This window comes from Bos indicus, chromosome 5 (genome assembly GCF_029378745.1).
Source record: "Bos indicus isolate NIAB-ARS_2022 breed Sahiwal x Tharparkar chromosome 5, NIAB-ARS_B.indTharparkar_mat_pri_1.0, whole genome shotgun sequence".
Lineage (NCBI taxonomy): Eukaryota > Metazoa > Chordata > Mammalia > Artiodactyla > Bovidae > Bos > Bos indicus.
In genome coordinates, this window is record NC_091764.1 from 1,627,189 (window position 1) to 1,648,155 (window position 20,967).

At 37.4% G+C, this 20,967-nt stretch overlaps 1 protein-coding gene across 3 annotated transcripts in view; it reads left to right on the plus strand.

Annotated features, from left to right (window-relative positions):
• TBC1D15 (TBC1 domain family member 15) overlaps positions 1-20,967 on the plus strand; it is a 74,022-nt gene that overhangs the window by 47,405 nt on the left and 5,650 nt on the right. For all 3 annotated transcript variants that reach the window (XM_070788819.1, XM_070788820.1, XM_019960182.2), the window contains 4 exons: positions 9,464-9,580; positions 15,243-15,343; positions 19,511-19,610; positions 20,471-20,568. In XM_070788819.1, the coding sequence (XP_070644920.1) occupies positions 9,464-9,580; positions 15,243-15,343; positions 19,511-19,610; positions 20,471-20,568 (416 nt within the window). The remainder of the gene's footprint in view (positions 1-9,463; positions 9,581-15,242; positions 15,344-19,510; positions 19,611-20,470; positions 20,569-20,967) is intronic.

Below are 20,967 nucleotides of genomic sequence, written 5' to 3' on the forward strand. Positions count from 1 at the left end.
GGGACAACATGAACTATACCAACATTTGCATTATGGGAGTCCCAGAAGGAGAAGGGGCGGAGGTTGAAAATGGATGACATTTTCCACAAAACTAGAACAGATAATCCTAAAATTAATAATGTAACTGCAGAAGACCCCCAAAATGCCAAAGTAATCTTGAGACAAAAAAAAGCTGGAGGTATTATGCTTTCTTGACTTCAGACTATACTACAAAGCTACAGTTATGGATACAGCGTGGTACTGAAACAAAAACATACATAGGTCCCAGTGGGACAGAATAGAGAGCCCAGAAACAAACTCACATACTTACGGTTATTTAATCTACAACAAAGGAGGAAAGAATATATAATGCAGAAAAGATAGTCTCTTCATTAAATGGTGCTGGGAAAACTGAAGAGCTGTGTATAAAACAGATTAGAACATTTCCTCACACCGTATATAAAAGTGTAAACTTAAAATGGATTAAATACCTAAATGTGAGGCGTGAAACCATAAAATTCCTAGAAGAGAACTTAGGCAAGGTACTCTGACGTAAATCATAGCTTTGTTTTTTTTGGATTTGTCTCCTAAGGCAAAGGAAACTAAAGCAAAAGTAACCAAATGGAACTAATAAAAACTTAAAAGCTATTTCACGGCAAAAGAAAACCATTGACAAAATGAAAGCCTGTTTCTGGATGGGAGAAAATATTTGTAAATGATAGGACCTTTAAGTGGTTAGCACCCAAAAATACATAAACGGCTCAAAAAAATCAATTAAAAAATAGACAGAAGACCTGAATAGATACTTTCCGACGAAGACATCCAGTGGCCAACAGGCACATGGGAAGATGCTCAGCAGTACTAACCAGTGGAGAAATGCAAATCAAAACCACAGATGTTACCTCATACCTGACAGAAGGCTATCACTTAAAAAGACAGATAACTAATGTTGGTGATGTGATTAAAAAGGAATCCTTGTACATTTTTGATGGGAAATGTAAGTTGGTGCAGCCACTATAAAAAACAGTATGGAGGGCCTTCAGAATACTAAAAATAGAACTACCATTCAGTTCAGTCCAGTCGCTCAGTCGTGTCCAACTCTTAGTGACCCCATGAATTGCAGCACGCCAGGCCTCCCTGTCCATCACCAACTCCCGGAGTCCACCCAAACTCATGTCCATCGAGTCGGTGATCCCATCCAGCCATCTCATCCTCTGTCGTCCCTTTCTCCTCCTAGTCCCCGTCCCTCCCAGCATCAGAGTCTTTTCCAATGAGTCAACTCTTCGCATGAGGTGGCCAAAGTATTGGAGTTTCAGCTTCAGCATCAGTCCTTCCAAAGAACACCCAGGACTGATTGCCTTAGAATGGACTGGTTGGATCTCCTTGCAGTCCAAGGGACTCTCAAGAGTCTTCTCCAACACCACAGTTCAAAAGCATCAATTCTTCGGTGCTCAGCTTTCTTCACAGTCCAACTCTCACATCCATACATGACCACTAGAAAAACCATAGCCTTGACTAGACGGACCTTTGTTGGCAAAGTAGTATCTCTGCTTTTGAATATGCTATCTAGGTTGGTCATAACTTTTCTTCCAAGGAGTAAGTGTCTTTTAATTTCATGGTTGCAGTCACCGTCTGCAGTGATTTTGGAGCCCCCAAAAATAAAGTCTGGCACTGTTTCCACATCTATTTCCCATGAAGTGATGGGACCAGATGCCATGATCTTCGTTTTCTGAATGTTGAGCTTTAAGCCAACTTTTTCACTGTCCTTTTGCACTTTCATCAAGAGGCTCTTTAGTTCCTCTTTGCTTTCCTCCATAAGGGTGGTGTCATCTGCTTATCTGAGGTTATTGATATTTCTCCCAGCAATCTTGATTCCAGCTTGTGCTTCTTCCAACCCAGCATTTCTCATGATGTACTCTGCATAGAAGTTAAATAAGCAGGGTGACAATATACAGCCCTGACGTACTCCTTTTCCTATTAGGAACCAGTCTGTTCCATGTCCAGTTCTAACTGGCTTCCTGACCTGCATATAGATTTCTCAAGAGGCAGGTCAGGTGGTCTGGTATTCCCATCTGTTTCAGAATGTTCCACAGTTTATTGTGATCCACACAGTTAAAGGCTTTGACATAGTCAGTAAAGCAGAAATGGATGTTTTTCTGGAACTCTCTTGCTTTTTCGATGATCCAGCGGGTGTTGGCAATTTGATCTCTGGTTCCTCTGCCTTTTCTAAAACCAGCTTGAACATCTGGAAGTTCATAGGTCTTGTATTGCTGAAGCCTGGCTTGGAAAATTTTGAGCATTACTTTACTAGCGTGTGAGATGAGTGTAATTATGTGATAGTTTGAGCATTACTTGGCATTGCCTTTCTTTGGGATTAGAATGAAAACTGACCTTACTCAGCCATAAAAAAAGAATGAATTTCTCCCATTTGCAATGGTGCGGGTGGACCTAGAGAGTATTATGTATGGTCAAATAAGAGAAAGGTGAAAGGTGAATAATCTATTACCAGTTATATATGAAATATAAAAAAATACAGTGAACCAAATGTATATGAGAAAACAGAAACGGAATAATAGATGTAGAAAACAAACTCGTGGTTATCAGTGGGAAGAGGGAAGAGGGATGGGCCAAGATAGGAGTACGGTGTTAAGAGATACACACTACTATGCATAAGATAGATAAGCAAAAGGATATACTGTACAGTACAGAGAAATGTGGCTGTTATTCTGTAGTAATTTTAAATGGAGTATAATATATAAAAATAGTATCACTATGTTACATACTGAAACTAATACTGTAAGTCAATTATAGTTTAAAAAAAGAAATCAGAATGGAAAATGTTTTAAAATGTGTGTTTAATATTTTTGGTTGTCTCTTCCAATAGGAATATGAGTGCAGCCAGTATAAGTACTAATATATTTTGAGTTCCAAAAATGAATTAAAGAAATGTTTAACTTTATTTGCTTGTTAATTTCATTAAAAAATGATCGTATTCCTCCTTACAGAAATACCTTGTTTATTATAGAAAAATTAGAAACTATAGATGAGCCTAAGAGAATGAGATAAAAATCTTGTTTCTGTCATTCAAAGAAAACAGCAATGGTTAAGAGGCTTTGGCTTACATCCTTCAAGACCTTCTTTAAATATACATATATTTTATTTTTTAATCAAATAAATGACTCCAGATAGTAAATCTTTATCAGTATTTAAGAACTGCATAACTTCATCTGGGAATATTTATTCTCTGAAGAAGAGATACTTGATAGAATTTTACATTAAAAGAATTACTTTTACCAAATAGTTACTGGATTGTCTGGCTCTTATGATAAAGGCCAGGTTGGTATAAGTTACTGAAGGTGTGTAGTTACTGTTACACATGTTTACCTGAAAAGTTCAGTTCATAACTTCCATTTTACAGATAAAGAAAACTGAAGCATTGAGAGCATAAATGTCATGTAGTTAATAAGAGCAGTACCCAGTTTTAACGCTTACTGTTTGTTGCCTGGCCTCTATATAATTTTAGGATAGTTTTTGATAGTAGTGAAACTTGTAAAATTCTTATATTTGGTTTTGTGTATCTGTAAGCTTTATAAATAAAGATTTGAGGGATGCTTTTGACCACCATGATCATCACTATCATCCCATGAAAGAAAAATTTCTCTAAATCATAGGAATCCCAGCATAAAAGACTGATTTGGCAGCTTTTGTATACATAAACACAAATGCTGAGATCTTTGTTTGATTGAAAAAAATCTTTATTTTCCTGAAAAGTAAATTAGACCAGAGGAAACCACATCCTTCCTGTGGTTAAGACAAAAGTTTGGAAATCTTGAGGAATGGGGTTATCTGAAGTTTCCACCTGAAGCCTCCTGCTATTTTCTGTTTCAGTAGGAAAACGATAATGTACTCTTCCTTCCTGCTTAGAAACATTGGGAGTGAAAGGGATCTTAGAGAAAAACGAACCCAGTGTTTTAAGCCCTTTCCTTCCACATGCCGTCCTTTCTTCCCTTTGTCAAGCAGCAGCAGTGATGACTGATCTTCTCACTCTTTCCTGTGTCCTGTTTTCAGTTTCCATGAAATTGAAAGAAAAATTTAGATGTTTTAAATGCCTGTTACGTAATTTGAATTGAGACAAAATTTACTGTAATTTTCTCATTTTTAGCAGATAATGAAATGGAAGCTCAGAAAAGGTTAGTAAATTATCTTAAGTCATCTATCTGGATCGTTGCGTAGCATAGACTCTTTCCTAATCAGATCTTTCAACTATACTGTGCTTTTTACAAATACAAGTATATAATGCATTCGTTTAAAAGCATTTTTTTTCCTGTCATACCTTTTCCCAAAAATATTCCTTAGGACTTTAGAAAAAATTACCAAAAGCTCTTTGTTGTTGTTTGGTATAAATTTTCTGTAAGTATTATTTTTAAATGTACTCCTTTTTGTTGCACTGGGCCTTCGGTGCTGCGCGTGGGCTCTTTCTAGTTGTGCGGAGTGGGGCTCTTCTCTGTTGTTGGGTGTGGGCTTCTCACCGTGCTGGCTTGTCTGGTTGCCGAGTACAGGCTCTAGGTGGACGGGCTTCCGTAGTTGCGGCTCTCGGGCTTTAGAGCGTGAACTCAGTAGATGTGGCACAGAGCAGCTCAGCTGCTCTGTGGCATGTGCGATCCTCCTGGACCAGAGATCGAACCTGTGTTCCTGCGAACCTGTGTTCCTGAATTGGAAAGCGGATTCATAACCACTTGACCACCAGGGAAGCCCTGAATTCTCTGTATTAAAAAAAAAAATGCAGATAAGCTGTAGGCCTTGTGGATCATGGCAAGAAGGTGACTTTTATTTTAAATATGAAGAGGAACTGTTGAAGTATTTGAAGTAAAACCCTATTTATATTTTAAAGTCATTTTCTCTGCTGTATGTAAATTGGATTGAATCAAGATAAGAGTAGGAACAAAGAGACCACTTAGTAGGAATGACTCCAAAACAAGAGATGGTGGTGGTGGAGATGTAGAGAGGTAGATTGATACAGGTTATATTTTGTGATAAAATTGGTAAGACTTTGTGAGAAATGAGGGATGGGACTGTGTTTCTTGGCTTGAGAAATTGATCATTTGGTGGTGCTACTTACTGAGATGCATGGAGTATCAGTTCAGTTCAGTCACTCAGTGGTGTCCGACTCTGATCCCATGGACTGCAGCACGCCAGGCTTCCCTGTCCATCACCAACTCCCAGAGCTTACTCAGACTCATGTCCATTGAGTTGGTGATGCCATCCGTCTCATCCTCTGTCGTCCCCTTCTCCTCCCACCTTCAATCTTTCCCAGCATCAGGGTCTTTTCAAATGAGTCACCTCTTTGCATCAGGTGGCCAAAAAAGTATTGGAGTTTCAGCTTCAACATCAATCCTTCCAATGAATACCCAGGACTGATCTCCTTTAAGATAGACTGGTTGGATCTCCTTGCAGTCCAAGAGACTCTCAAGAGTCTTCTCCAACACCACAGTTCTTTGGCTTGCAGCTTTCTTTATAGTCCAACCCTCACATCCATACATGACTACTGGAAAAACCATAGCTTTGACTAGACAGACCTTTGTTGGCAAAGTATAGTGTTGTTGTTGGCATGGAGTATAGTGAAATTGAATTAGATGTTACATATATATCTTAAGGTAGGACATACAAATGGAATGTCAAGTGGCAGTAATCTGCAGTAGTCTGGATAGGTTATATAAATTTGGTTATTGTTAATGTAAATATCCATGGTAATGGAAGATATCGCCTAGGGAAAAAAGAGAGGCAGGAATACGAGTCTTTAGAGCATTGTTTCCTAACTTTGACTGCATGTTAGAATCACCAGGGGTCTTTTTAGAAATCATATTATTTTAGACAATCATATATTCATTCATTTAATAAATATCTACTTAGTGCCTATTACTAGCATGTGAGATGAGTGCAATTATGGGGTAGTTTCAGCATTCTTTGGCATTGCCTTTCTTTGGGATTGAAATGAAAACTGACCATTCCCAGTCCTGTGGCTACTGCTGAGTTTTCCAAATTTGCTGACATATTGAGTGCAGCACTTTCACAGCATCATCTTTCAGGATTTGAAAGAGCTCAACTGGAATTCCATCACCTCCAGTAGCTTTGTTCTTAGTGATGCTTCCTAAGGCCCACTTGACTTCACATTCCAGGATGTCTTAGGTGAGTGATCACACCATCGTGATTATCTGGGTCATGAAGATCTTTTTTGTACAGTTCTTCTGTGTATTCTTGCCACCTCTTCTTAATATCTTCTGCTTCTGTTAGGTCCATACCATTTCTGTCCATTATTGAACCCATCTTTGCATGAAATGTTCCCTTGGTATCTCTAATTTTCTTGAAGAGATCTCTAGTCTTTCCCATTCTGTTGTTTTCCTCTATTTCTTTGCATTGATCGCTGAGGAAGGCTTTCTTATATCTCCTTGCTATTCTTTGGAACTCTGCATTCAGATGCTTATATCTTTAGTAAGTACCAAATCTCCAAAGTGGATATATTAGGTGTGGAATTCAGGGGAGAGCTATGGGCTGGGGATAGAAATTTAGAGATCATCAACATATCGATTGGAGAAGGCAATGGCACCCCACTCCAGTACTCTTGCCTGGAAAATCCCATGGACGGAAGAGCCTGGTAGGCTGCAGTCCATGGGGTAGCTAAGAGTCGGCCCCGACTGAGAGACTTCACTTTCACTTTTCACTTTCATGCTTTGGAGAAGGAAATGGCAACCCACTCCAGTGTTCTTGCCTGGAGAATCCCAGGGACGGGGGAGCCTGATGGGCTGCCATCTTTGGGGTTGCACAGAGTCGGGCACAACTGAAGTGACTTAGCAGCAGCAGCAACATACTGTTGGTAGGAGACTAGATGAAATTACCAAGGGTGTGGATGCATTTAGAGAAGAAGGGGTCTGATAACAGCCCTGAGGCACTTTAATTTGTAGAGAAGGTTGCTCAGTCGTGTCTGACTGTTTGTGACCCCATGGACTGCACAGTTATGTAGAGTCTTACCAAGACTGCCTCTTGTTAAGTACGTGATTGAAGAAAAGTGAGAGAGTTAGTTGCTCAGTTGTGTCTGACTCTCTGCCATCCCATGGACTGTAGCCCGCCAGGCTCCTCTCTCCGTGAAATTCTCCAGCCCAGAGTAATGGAGTGTGTAGCCATTCCCTTCTCCAGGGGATCTTCTCAACCCAGGGATCGAACCCAGTTCTCCCACATTGCAGGCGGGTTCTTTACCAGTGGAGCCACCAGGGAACAATTAGGAGAAATCAGTAAAAGAGGGTGAGAAAACAATCAGAGAAAAAGGAGAGAAGACGTGAGAATTTGTCCTGAGGTTAGCTGAAAGCGTTTCAAGAAGGAGTGACTGGGATGTTAAGTAAGATGAAAACTTGGATTGACTGTTGAGCAGAGTGATAAAGAGATCCCTAACAATTTTGATGGAAAAGGAATTTTGGTGGAGTGGTGGATGTGACAGCCTGATTGGAGGTGAGTTCCAGAGGAAATGGGAAGAGAGGACATGGAGACAATATATACAGTTCTTTCAGGAAGTTTTGCTGTAACCAGAATAAATGGGGCCGCAATTAGAGGGAAGAGTGAGGTTAAGAAAGATTTTTATGATGATAGAAGCAACTGTATGGTTGAAAGCCGGATGAAACTAGAGAAGGAAGCAAGAATTAACTGGGACCCTATCTTTGAGTAGCCAATAGGGCATGGCTTTTATGCACAAGAGGAGGCATTTAGTTGTAACTACAATCACGGAAGCTTTGTAGCAATATGATAGAGGAGGAAGACAGAGGCTGCTGTGTGGTTATAGTAGTAGGAATCTATGGAGTTCTCTTCAGATAACTTTCATTTTCTCAGAGATAGGAAGCAAGATCCTCAGAGATAAGGTGTAGGGGGAGGATAACATACTGGCGGCTTGGGAGAGGAGAAGATGTAAAATAATACAAAAAGAAAGGGAGCGCATGAGAGAAATAGAGTATGATTGCCAGGCAGGGTCCGCTCGACGCTGGTAACGATGAATGTAAAACGGAGCAATCTGCGTAGTTGCGCTTTTCTTCAGTCTTCGCTGCATCAAGTTAGAGAGTTGGATTTAATGAGGACTTTAAAAAAAAATTCAGTGCTCATTTTCTTTCTAGAAACACTTCCCTTGTATCATTTTTGATACCTTTTTGTTTTCTGCCTGGCATGTCTACTAAATACACAAGAGGAACGAAATACAGATAGTTCTTGAGGGCACAAATAATTTTTTACTGTGTTTAAAAACCTGTAAGGGAAGAAATTCTATGTTGGCATTATGACTATGTAAATTGCACTTGAGTTAATAAAAATAACTTACCATGTGCCTCTTTATCAACCATGATACGAGAATGAAAGCTGTTTTTAAATGAAATTTGACATTTATAGCATGATTTGTTTGGTGTTGCTTTTCCTTGTTTGAACGTGTGTTCACAGTGTTCTATAGATAGGTGCTTATATTTATTGAATCAAGTGTAGTATCTTTTAGCAGAAAGCTAGACTATTGTCCTTATGATTTTTTAAACACTCTTACAGAATCTAAATTCATGCTATGTTAGATTCTGCTTTGTTGTAAAATACCTCCTCATCTCTTCACAACAGTTAATTGAGAATGTTTTCAGATTATTCCATTTACTGGGGCAGGGATGGGGAAGAGAACAGTTATAACTTTTAAACAAAACTGATTATAAAGTAGGTTAATCACTGTAAATTTCTTTACGTTATTTTTTCTTAATTTACTGAGGGATTCAAGTTTGAGGAATGCCTTTTTAATTGTGTTTCACAGCAGTATGCATCTAGTAGGTAGTTGAGATACACTCCTGGTGATGTTCCCAGATCTTTTTTTAGTGTCTTAAAATCATTTCCAGAAAAATGGATTTTCATTTTTTCAGAATTAAAATAGATTGCTCATATAAACTGAATAATGTATATATGAGAATACGGAAGTAGTTTGTCCTAAAGATGATTACGGAACATGACAAAGAAATTGATAATACTTCTTATAATGAATGAAGCAATTATGAAAACAAATCTCTTTGATTACACTTGGCTGCATATTAACTTTTTTCATTACTGTTTTCGAATACTATTGCCTATCACATGTATTCATGATTGGCATTTTTATTGCTAACTAATGTGAACTGTTACTACTTGGTGTTGGTTTTAATTAATTAAAAATATTTCCTGCTATTCAATTGAAAGGTTTCTGTTTAGATAAAAATTGAAAAATATTTTAAAATATACCCAAGAGGAGGTGGACTGACTTGGGAAAAAAATTTCAAAATGTTAGCTTTATTGCTTATCTGAAATGGAATTTGATGAACTTTTTCGTTAAGTAAAAGCTTAGTAAGAGAGTAAAATTAATAACAAGAAAAATAACTACTTGTATGATATGAGCTTTATAAAAATCTGTTATTCTAAAAGTTTTCAAATATGTGATTTTCTTTCTCAGAAAAAGATGTTAACAGAACAGATCGAACAAACAAGTTTTATGAAGGCCAAGATAATCCAGGGTTGATTTTGCTTCATGACATTTTGATGACCTACTGTATGTATGATTTTGATTTAGGTAAGTTCTCCTCTGATACCTTCATTTAAAAATGTATGTTTAATTTAGAATTTAAATTTTTTAAGCTGCTAGACGTATGTAAGAAGCTCTGTGACCTAGTTTTTATAGGGGTTGTTCTCCTGGGGGCTGGAAACTTAAAAGGCTGTGGTTCCCAGACCATGCTGCAGAGAGCACTGGGCCGCTACAGCAGGCTGACGGGACCAGTGTCGGGTGTTCTCCATGTGTGAGGGAGACAGAGGGACATCTGTAGGACGCTGCCCTAACTACCAGCTGGAGTTGTTCCGGGTTTCAGCGCTAGATCACCACATTCCTTCCTTCTGATGAAGTTGTGTTTACAAAGGAGAGTTTTTGACTTTGCTGTGATAAGCAAGTACTGTGAGAAAACAGATGAGGATGGTGGCATCCAATTGGATTCCAAAGTTTGAGATGTAGTGTGGTGTCCAACAGGTCCTAAAGTTCATAGGATATACATATTTATTTAGTCGTTTGCTGCTGCTACTGCTAAGTCACTTCAGTCGTGTCCGACTCTGTTCGACCCCATAGACGGCAGCCCACCAGGCTCCCCTGTCCCTGGGATTCTCCAGGCAAGAATACTGGAGTGGGTTGCCATTTCCTTCTCCAACGCATGAAAGTGAAAAGTTAAAGTGAAGTCGCTCAGTCATGCCCGACTCTTAGCGACCCCATGGACTGGAGCCTACCAGGCTCCTCCGTCCATGGGATTTTCCAGGCAAGAGTACTGGAGTGGGGTGCCATTGCCTTCTCCGTTAGTTGTTTGGATATGTTTAATAAATGGAAATGTTATTAATATTTTTGAACCTGGGATGCCTTGGAAAAAAATTCCTGAGGCGTACTGTGACCTGAGAAAGTTTGGAAACCTTTTTTTGATAGACTTTCTCCCTTGTGAAGAAAAATGCTGATTTGATAGCATAGATAAGAGGTGCAGATAATTACCTAGGGCGTGTGAAACTTTACTCTTTTTTCTTGGTTAGTCTGCTTTCTACCAGGAATGGGTTGGAAAGATTGGGGCTGGAGGTTGGATTGGGGCATTGCATGGGGAAAGGGATGCTAAGGGCTAGAAAACCTGAGGAAACAGTATTTTAAGGGACGAGAGGATTTGAACTGTTTCTTTAAGGGATCAACAAACTCGTAAGCATCCACCTTTAAGTGAGTATAAAGAGTGGACAAGTTTCTCAGTTACCTACTGATGTTAGTGACTCCCAAGTAGAGGATAGTGAGGGTAGCTGTTTCCAGATTACCTTAATAGAACTTAAGACTTTCTTTTGGAGAAGGCAGTTGGGTATTTGTCGTATTAAACCCAAGTGAACCTTGAACTGTGAGTATATTTTCTTCACTGTTTGTATCTATGAACCGAGAATTCTTCTTGGCTTCTTACATGTGGGTTAGGGAAAGATGTAAACCCTTGAGGATCTTGCAGCATCAGCCTCTTATGACAGTAAGTGAATATCACAGATTTCTCTTTAAAATGTGAAATGTGCCCAGTCCTGTCGGGTCACAGTTATAATGAACCCCAGATTGGATCACTGAAAATACTAGGGACTGGAATGCTTCTCAGGTGACCGAGTGTTGTCCTGCTCAATTTTGATTGTATTAGCATTCTTTTTTAAGAAGTGGATTAATAATCCCAGTTGTATGAATAAAGTTATATTGATTTAGAGAGTGACTCAGGGCTGCATAAGTAGTAAATACTGGACTGGGGGTAGAGGCCCAGCTCTTTATTTCAGGCTGGCATTTTTTAAAATATTTTTATTTATTTATTTGGCTGTTGTGGCATATGGGATCTAGTTAGCTGACCATGGATTGAACCCAGCTCCCCCCCTGCTTTGGGAACCCAGGGTCTTAGCCACTGGACCACCAGGGCATTTTCCAGGCTGCATTCTTACCTCCACATGTTCAGCACCCCGACCTATTGCCATTTCAGTTTCTGTTAACCACTGTTGGAAATAGGGCTTTTATCGTAGAGATAAAAAAGAGGCATCCTCTCCAAAGGTAATTGTGAGGTAGGGATTAATGTATATTCTCAGAAGTCGTTCCTGAGTGCTCAGTTTTTCCAGGCATTGAGTCCCAGACAGGCTATTTGGATAAATTGCTGTTTCCATTTGTCTATATTAACCCCACATTCTTAAGTTATCTAAAACATACCCAGGGATTTTATTAAGAACTCTGGCATTGAAAGAAGCCAGGGTAGTTTTCGTAAAGCCCTGGACCAAATTGCTTGCTGTTTGACATGGATTTGAAATAGCAGACAGTCACGTCTGACTCTTTGCAACTCTGTGGATTGTAGCCTGCCATATTCCTCTGTCCATGGAATTTTCTAGGCAGGAATACTAGAGAAGGTTGCCATTTCCTCATCGAGGGGTCTTGCTGACCCAGGGATTTAACCTGCATCTCTTGCGTCTCATGCATTGGGCAGGTGGATGCCCCCCACCTTCTTACTATTTACTCACAGTAAAGTAACCTGGGCTGTACGTTTACTTTTGTAGTTGATTTTGTCCTATTGAGTTGTTTGGCTTCTTAGCCCACAGATGAGGTATCGGTGTGTTTGCATTTAATACAATCTCATTAGTAGTGAGGAGGAAGGCAAAAACCATCAAAAGCAGACAGAAGACAAACATTACCAAAAGCAGACAGAAGAACTCAAGGAAGAGTAGCTTTTACTTAGTGTAGATGGTACACCTAAGGTGTTTCTGTGGGAGGTACCTATTCTTTTTCTACAATGTATGTTTATAATCATAATCCTGAATAATCAACAGAAGGTTAAATTATACTCAGAATACTGTATGTAAGAAGGCAGGAGTGTGTCCAGTAGAAAAAAAATGATTTCCAACGCTTAAGATTTTTTTTTTTAAGTTTTATTCTCTAATAACTGAATAAGCTTCATTAACCTGGAAAATTGACCTATGTAAAGATGAAATCTTTTTTTCTTTAAGAATGTGTACATTAGGATGATGAGTTCATTTCTAACACCTCCCAATGGAAACAACTTTGTTATGAAAATAGGGGAACTTCTTCAGACATTGATGATTAAGATTTGCATCAGTCAGCACTAGTGCAGAGTCTGAACACCACTGAATGCTAATTTAAACAGCTTTAATCTTTCTTTAATTAAAAGGAATTTGTGCATTAATTCCACCCCCACAATTCATGACATACCCCAAAGAACATCATGTATACAATAAAATAGATTAAAAGCAACAAGAGTATGAGGAATAATTTGACTAGTTGGGTTAACTAAAACTTACAGAAGAAATATAGTACTGATCTGGTATGAAAGCTGAAGACTTAAAGGATTAAATTAGCTTCTTAGAAATTTTTATTCATTATAACTTTATAATAAAACTCGTTTTCCCCCAGAAGAAAGGTGCTTTGTAAATCTTTTGAATAGCACACTTTGAAATACTTTTATTATAGACTATAGATAGTCAGACCCAGTAAAGTGGTACTCTTTTGCACTTTGTTGAATTCAGATAAATTTCCTTCATGCTTTGATTGGTTTAGCCTTTATGTTTGTCATTGCTTTCATTGTGTCATTGCTATGTAGGAAAGTTTTGGTGATAACAGCCTAGTCTTCCTTCTAACCTACTTTTTTTCTTAAGAAAAATGTTGTATTAGCCAGGGAAAGAAAGAAAGAAAAAAAGATCGCTTATAAGATACTGGCTTATGTAATTATGGAGACTAACAGGTCCACAGTTTGCCATCTAGAAGCTGCAGACCCAGGAAAGCTAGTGGTGTAGTTTAAAGCCTTCTGAGAGCAGGAGAGCCGTGGTATAGGTCTCATTCCTGAGTCTGAAGGGATGAGAACCAGGAGCACTGAGGGCAGATAGATGTCTCAGGTCAGGCAACCAGGCAGAGAGCAGATTCAGTCTTCCTCCATTGTTTGTTCTATTCAGGCCTCAGTGGATTGGATGATGCCCACTCACATTTCTGAAAGCCATCTGCTTTAATCAGTTCACCAATTCAAGTGCTAATCTCTTCTAGAAAAACCTTTGCAGATACTCCCAGAAATAATGTTTAACCAGACATCTGGGCATCCTGTGGCTCACTCAAGTTGACATACAAAATTCATCATCACAAGTGTGTATTATTTTTTTAAAAAGCATCTGCAATAAATTTGTTTGAATGCTTACATTTAGGTATCACGTCATACGCCGTTTTTTCTAGCTCTTTTCTCTAAATGTCTTGGCTACTGCATTGCTCAGCACTGTAATAAGGGACCCAAGTTTGTGTGTGCGTGCGTGTGCACTAATGTGCATGGAGCTGTACTTTCCCACGGGGTGTAGTGCAGGCATAGTGAGGTTATGGGGATTAGGCATAGCAGCAGATGACAGGGAGTGGCTAACAGCAGACAGAACTAGACTTCTGTTTGTAGGGAGATCCCGAAGTGAACTGGGTGTCTTTATTACACTTTTAACCCAAGTTTTCTTAAGAGACTTTGGCTTACCTGCTTCCTGGGGTCATTTTTAAAGCTTTCTTCCAAAATAGGAAGAATGATGTAAAATTATGTATAATTTCTTCAGAAATATCCCCTCTCCTTTAAAAATATGCATACTGTTTTAAATGACTTCAGTGCACATAGATTTTGGTGAATGATAAGAATGTAAGTTTTGGTTCTGCAAATGAAAGCCTGTTTTCCTCAGACTGTCATTGGGGGAAAAACTTCTCTGTGTAACTTTAACAAATACACAAGTTACCAAAGTTGAATGATAATATGTATGTGAAAAGGCTTTGTAAGAGCTCTTGTCCCTTGGCTCATTCAGGTCTCTGTATTTTAAGTTTGAAATCTAATTGTAAAATAGTTAAGAAAATTGAGGATTTTTAAGACTTTTGACATGGTCTGGTGAAAAGCAAAGCTAAGACTTTCTGTTTTTTAAGGGAGAACCTGATTCTTTAACTTTCCAATTTTTCTTTTAATCAAGGGCTTTAAATTAGTCTCATGATTGAGAAACTGTAAGAGCATCAAGAGAAACATGGCTGAAATGGCAGTTTTAGATACAAAATACTGATCGGATTTAAGCCCATTTGCTAGCATTGGTTGGGTTAGAGTAACAGCAAAAGGAAAAAAAAAAGAGAAATTAAAAGAGTTAATTTTGTTGTGGTTATTTTTGTGTGGATTACCAGTGTCTGGTTGCTAAATCAGTTGGACCCCTTTTAGTTCTTATTTCACTTGGCTTATTCATGGCAGTTTGGTGGTGGTGTCTACTCTGACCTTGCAGCTTCCTTTCCCTTAACTTTTCCAACATTCTTCTCCCTTGCTTTCCGCCCCCCTTTCCTCTTGACTGTTCTTTCACAAATCTTCTTTGACTATGTTCTTTTCAGTTTGATGTTTCTCTGGGTTTCCCATCATCCCTCTTTATCATAATGCTTTTGCGCATAATTTTTTAGTATTATCCTCTCCTGATAGTGATACCTACACTGAGACACACAGCAGTTACTTATCTGCTTTGACCTCTCAAGCACCTCCCATTTCTCACCTGGTTGCTAGATTTCCTCCTCATTGTTTAAGAACATCAGTATACACAAGTTTGTGAAACCTGAAAAAGGTGTAATTTTAAGTGAGTTGGTGGAGATATGCATAGATGGATACAGAAAGTTTAGGTTTTTAGAGGTAAGATTAGTTTTTCTTGTTTTTTGTTTTTTTTTTAAGGCTATGTGCAAGGAATGAGTGACTTACTTTCACCTCTGTTATATGTGATGGAAAATGAAGTGGATGCCTTTTGGTGCTTTGCCTCCTACATGGACCAAATGGTAAGAACAGAGATTCCTTCTGTTAATCAAACTAATTTTGAATATTTTAGTTATATAATAATCTTATATAAAATAGATGTTTATATTTAGCCAGTCATGGTAGAACTTAAAAAAAATTGCTCAGTTGTTTGTTTCTTTCAAGAGGCTTGGAAATGCTGGTAATGTTTTTAATATAAAAAGTAGGTAGTAAGTGCCTATAGAATAGGAATAATCAGGATTTAATATTGGTAAATGCTTATGATCTGCAGATGGGTAATGAATCATAGAATATTGATGAAGTAGATGATTCAGTTCTTGTGAGGTAGTTTCATTTCATCTGTTTCAGAGATAAAGCTTAGTCATGCCAAGTAATATCCTTACCTTTTGTGAACATTTTAGATTTTATCATTATAGTGACTGATTTTTCTCCAGATGTTTTTGAACTATTTGTAACATTGACACTTTCTTAGTTTTTTCATAAGCATGTGATTATTAGAGTTGAACTGTCTATATACATATTATTACGAAGAACATTTTATCTATTATCATTGATATATCTTAGAGACAGAGTTCTAGGACAATAGTACACAGAGAGTATTAACAGGAAAATAAATAGAACAGTCTTCTCAAGTAATCTTTAGAAAGTGGAAGGGGAAAAAAAGCAAAGGGGCTAAGAGCAGATAAAAGCGTATGAAATCCAAAGACCTGACTACATAGGTCTCTGTACTTGTTCAAAATAAAATTAATATTCTTAATGCTGGCCCTTGATGGTCGGATATTGAAATGGCTTGCTTGTAAGGGGATAAAGATTTCAAATCTGTAATCATATGCAATGATTTCTTGTAATATAGAGTCTGGGATACAGATGTGAAACTTTTTGATTGCTTCTGTTTTTTGATGACTTCTGTTCTTCCTTTCTTGCTTGCCTGTTTTTATTTCCCCTTCTAATTTGTCTCAGTTTTATCTGTTTTCTCAAGTCTCTCCTCCATGGTTCCAACTCATCGTTACTTCGCCTAGTTCTTTTCCATACTTAATAAGATTTGATAGTTTTCAAATATTTTCTTACTATTAAAGTAATAAATATTCAAATTATATAGTCCTTTATCATGAATTAATGTTTTTGGATTATTTAGAAAGATTATTAATTGCAGTAATCTGGTAATATCATAGTTTGTCTTCCTTACCTTTTTGATTGGTTGATTTTTACCTGCCTTCTTAGTTCCATATACTTAGTTCCATAAGCGTTCTAGAAACCTGAGGCATTTGTTAAAAAGGTCTGTACAACTGATAATAATTGTATAAAAACTGTTGTTTAAACAAGTTTTCCTTGTGTTTTTGTTGTTTATCCTCTTTTCACTAGAGCTAATATGATAGAGGTCATGTCTTTGTTTAACTCGTTTTGTGATACGCTTCCAGAATTTTCCCAATGCTTGACATGAGGTGTTCAACAGAGTTTTGTAAAATAAATACATGAATATTTCCCCAGTGCTCAGTTTAGATCTCAGCTTATAGTAGGTTTTCTCAGAATTAGTACAAACGTACGGCATTTACTTTTTCTGTCGTTGTTCATTTGCTGAGTCGTGTCTGACTCTGTGACCCCATGGACTGTAGCACTCCAGATTCCTTTGGCTCCTGGAGTTTGCTCAAATTCATGTCCATTGAATCAGTGATGCTATCTAACCATCTCATTACAGAAGTAGTTTTCATAAAGAGCTAAAACTGGCATGTTCAAATATATTATCTTGTGTGCCAGATACGTATATACATGCATATGTGTGCGTGTACTTAGGCCTCAGATGTAAAGACCACTTTCTGAACATCTTTAATACACATTTCACAGTCTATTTGTCATTTTTGTGTATGGAGGTTCAAGTTCTTTGTTCTGTCTTTTTCACAGTAGATGTTGTCTGTTTGCCTTTTTCATTGACAACGGTCTGGGGATATTTCTAGTCTTTATTCTAAAAAGATTTCTTAATGTCTACTAACACCTTTTGTTTCATAATATGAAACATAACATGAAACATTTCATAATATGAAAGGGCAGTAAGTTACAATCAAAATAGTCTGCACAATTATTTCCACTGCATTGTTACTGTTTTCGTGTCCTTGAGTCTGTTCTGCTGTTTGATTCCTTCTTTTTGTTTTACAGCTTTATTTCATGTAAGTTTTTACTACTTTATGGAGGCTGAATCCAATGTCTGTAGATTCACTTTTGTTGGTATTTATTCACATCTAGTGTTGGTCTAGGCATAGACTTCTGTCTGTTACCACCATATTATAGAAGCAACTGCAAAATGATCTAATGAACTTCCTTAGAGCCAGCATTCATTTTGCCATATAGTTTTCACTTGCCCTTCCTTCTTACCCCTTTCCATATACAGTACCCATAACTGTATATATGTACATATACATATGTGTATAATGCACACATGTACATACATATGTAATGTACATACACATTTATTTATAGTTCGACTTGAAGCCCTTTGTGTATCCATTGTCGACCTCCTTTTCCTTTCTGCAGGAATAGCTACTTTTCTGAAGTTGGCTTCTATCATTTTGGGAATACTACTTTTTGTAGCAGTGGCTGTGCCACGTTGTTACTTCCAATACAATGGAAGCTTTTGGCCATGTCGCAGCAAAAATTATACTGTTAATCAAAGAGTTAGTACTGCCTTTCCCTTTTATTTTTCTGTGGGAAATGTGAAGAAACTATATCCCAAAAACTTGTGTTCATCTATTAAAGCATTTCATTCACTAATTAAACTATTCAGATCACTAAAGAGAAGCCAGTTTATTGAGAATCAGTAGCCTTAAATTTTTTTTTAACCAACTAATCTGATAGATACTTCTAATAAAGCACTATTATTGTCTCAAAGACTAAAAGAAATGTGAGAGGGAAAGGATGTTATTCTTAGGCTTTTCACAAAGATTAGGGCAGTAGTTCACCATAAAGGGGTTAGAACGTGCGGGTTAAAGGGATCATAATCATAAGAAACCTTTCATTTATTTTGGTGCCCTCCCCATCCCCAAACCTTGACTGAACTTTTGGTAGCAAATCTACTCACTTTCAGAGATTAAAACATTTAAACCACAGTAGTTCTCAAACTTTATGATCTCAGGACCTCTCCACACTCAAATATTATTGCAGATTCTAAGAGCTTTTGTTTATGTGGGTTATATCTGTTGAAGTTTGTTATGAAAAGTTCTAGGAAATTTATAAATATCTTGTTGTTTAGTTGCTAAGTTGTATCCAACTCTTGCAACCCCATGGACTATAGCCCACCAGGCTCATCTGTCCATGGGATTTTCCAGGCAAGAATAGTGGAGTGGGTTGCCATTTCCTTCACCAGAAGATCTTTCCAATCTAGGGATGGAACCTGTATCTCCTACATTGGCAGGTGGATTCTTTACCACTGAGCTACCTGGGAAGCCCAGATGTTTATTTATTTATTCATTTAAAGATAACATTCATTTAAAGATAAGATTCATTTAAAGATAAACCTTCTGAAATTTTACATACATTTTTAAAAAATGAAAAATAACTTTTATAAAACAGAATTTACTGAAAAGAGGGATTATCTTCCAGTTTTCATTTTCTTTTAATGTGTAGTATTTAGTTTAATAGGAGACAGCTGACTTTCACATCTGTTCCTGTATGCAGTCTATTGCAATATATAGCCTTTTAATAGCCTTTACAATTATGGGAGAGTTTAAAGTGCAAAATGCATAGATTGTTTTAGTATTGCTGTTGTCTTGAAAATGGTTTTGACTTCATAGATCCCTTAATGTCATCAAATCATAAGAAATTATTAGTTAATTCTTTAACACTGGACACATATTAAGGCTAAAATTAATTTTATTTCCTATGTTAATTTGAAGAAATACTTAGCAGTAAAGTGATTTGATAAAAGTCTGTATCCCAAATGTATGTTCCTTTCACCCAGGTTTCTTATTTGATATAAGAATAGTATATGAGTCAGTCTACAGCTGCTGTTGTCTGCGTTATTCTTTATCTTAAAAAATTGAATAGTGGGAAAAAATAATCTTTTAGCATTTTAATTAGTTGTGATTTTATAATATAATCAATATGGTGTAAGTCCAACATTTGTCCTTATTTTAATGGCACAATTATCAGTGGTTATGTATTGTAAAATATTTATTATTACTGAATATTTTTTTTTAAAGCATCAAAATTTCGAAGAGCAGATGCAAGGCATGAAGACCCAGCTTATTCAGCTAAGTACCTTACTTCGGTTGTTGGACAGTGGATTTTGCAGTTACTTAGGTGAGTTGGGTGAAACAAAGCTATACTCAGCAAATTGTGGGGTAATATGCAGAGAGAAAAAATGTAAAGACTGTATAACCCACCAATGTTGCCTGGGTTCCTCTGAGGAATAAAACTGGGACCAAACTGTCCCCCTTGTACAGTTCGGCCTTAAAACAGTTTAATCATACTATGAAATACGAGTCATCTCTCATTTGTGAGGACTGTCCCTGGGTTGGGAAGATCTTTTGGAGGAAGAAATGGCAATCCACTACAGTATTCTTACCTGAAAAATTCCATAGACAGGAGCCTGACGGGCTACGGTCCAGAGTTGAAAAGAGTTGGGCCTGACTGAGTGACTGAACACACATACACTCTCACCCCCATATCAAAATCCGAGGAGACTCAAGTCTCTTACATAAAATGGCATAGTATTTGCGTATAGCCTATGCACATCCTCCTATATACTTTAGATCATCTCTAGATTATTTATCATACCTCACACAACATAATTGCTGTGTAAATAGTTGTAAATACAATGTAAATCCTTTTTAAATAGTTGCCAAGTACAGCAAATTCAAGCTTTGCATTTTGGAACTTCCTAGAATTTTGTTTTTCCCCCAAATATTTTCCATTCACGATTGGTTGAATCCACAGACACAGACCTGAAGAGATATGGAGAGTTAGCTGTTATTTGGTGGTTTGCTTTTAAAGAAGTTAGGCTGCAATTCTGAATCGTTTCCTTGAATTAGTAGAAGACAATTAAATTTATAGGACTTTTAAGCCCAAGATGAACAGAAAAATTTGAGTTTGAAATAGGTACCCTATTCTGAGATAATTTAAAAGGAAGTAAGGTGTTTTTGTTTTTGTTTTTTTTGTAGAGTCCCAGGACTCTGGATACCTTTATTTTTGCTTCAGATGGCTTTTAATCAGATTTAAAAGGGAATTTAGTTTTCTAGATATTCTTCGATTATGGGAGGTAAGTTCTTAAATTATTGTAAAAATGTAACACTTTTTATGGAAATAACCATTTTGTTTTTATAAACGGATTATAGTATCCTGGCTGAAATTTCTAAAGCAGTTCTGAAATTCTGATGTTTTTGGTCTCTCCTTAAAAACTATGTTGAACTGAATATGTGGTCTTGGGAGCTTTTTTCTGTAGATCATATCCTTGTGAGACTGGGGGCCAGGAGGTTTCCCAGAACCAGTTGTGTAGACCATTTGACCTTGGGATACTTTATGTGAGACTGTGCTGAATTTGGGTGTAGATTTAAATATAGTTAAGGAAGTTTTGGCAGGCCAGTCAGTTAAGATGGTACTTTATTTGTAGTCTGGAGTATTGGGAGGGAACTGACTTTTGTTCTGCTTTTTAAAGAAA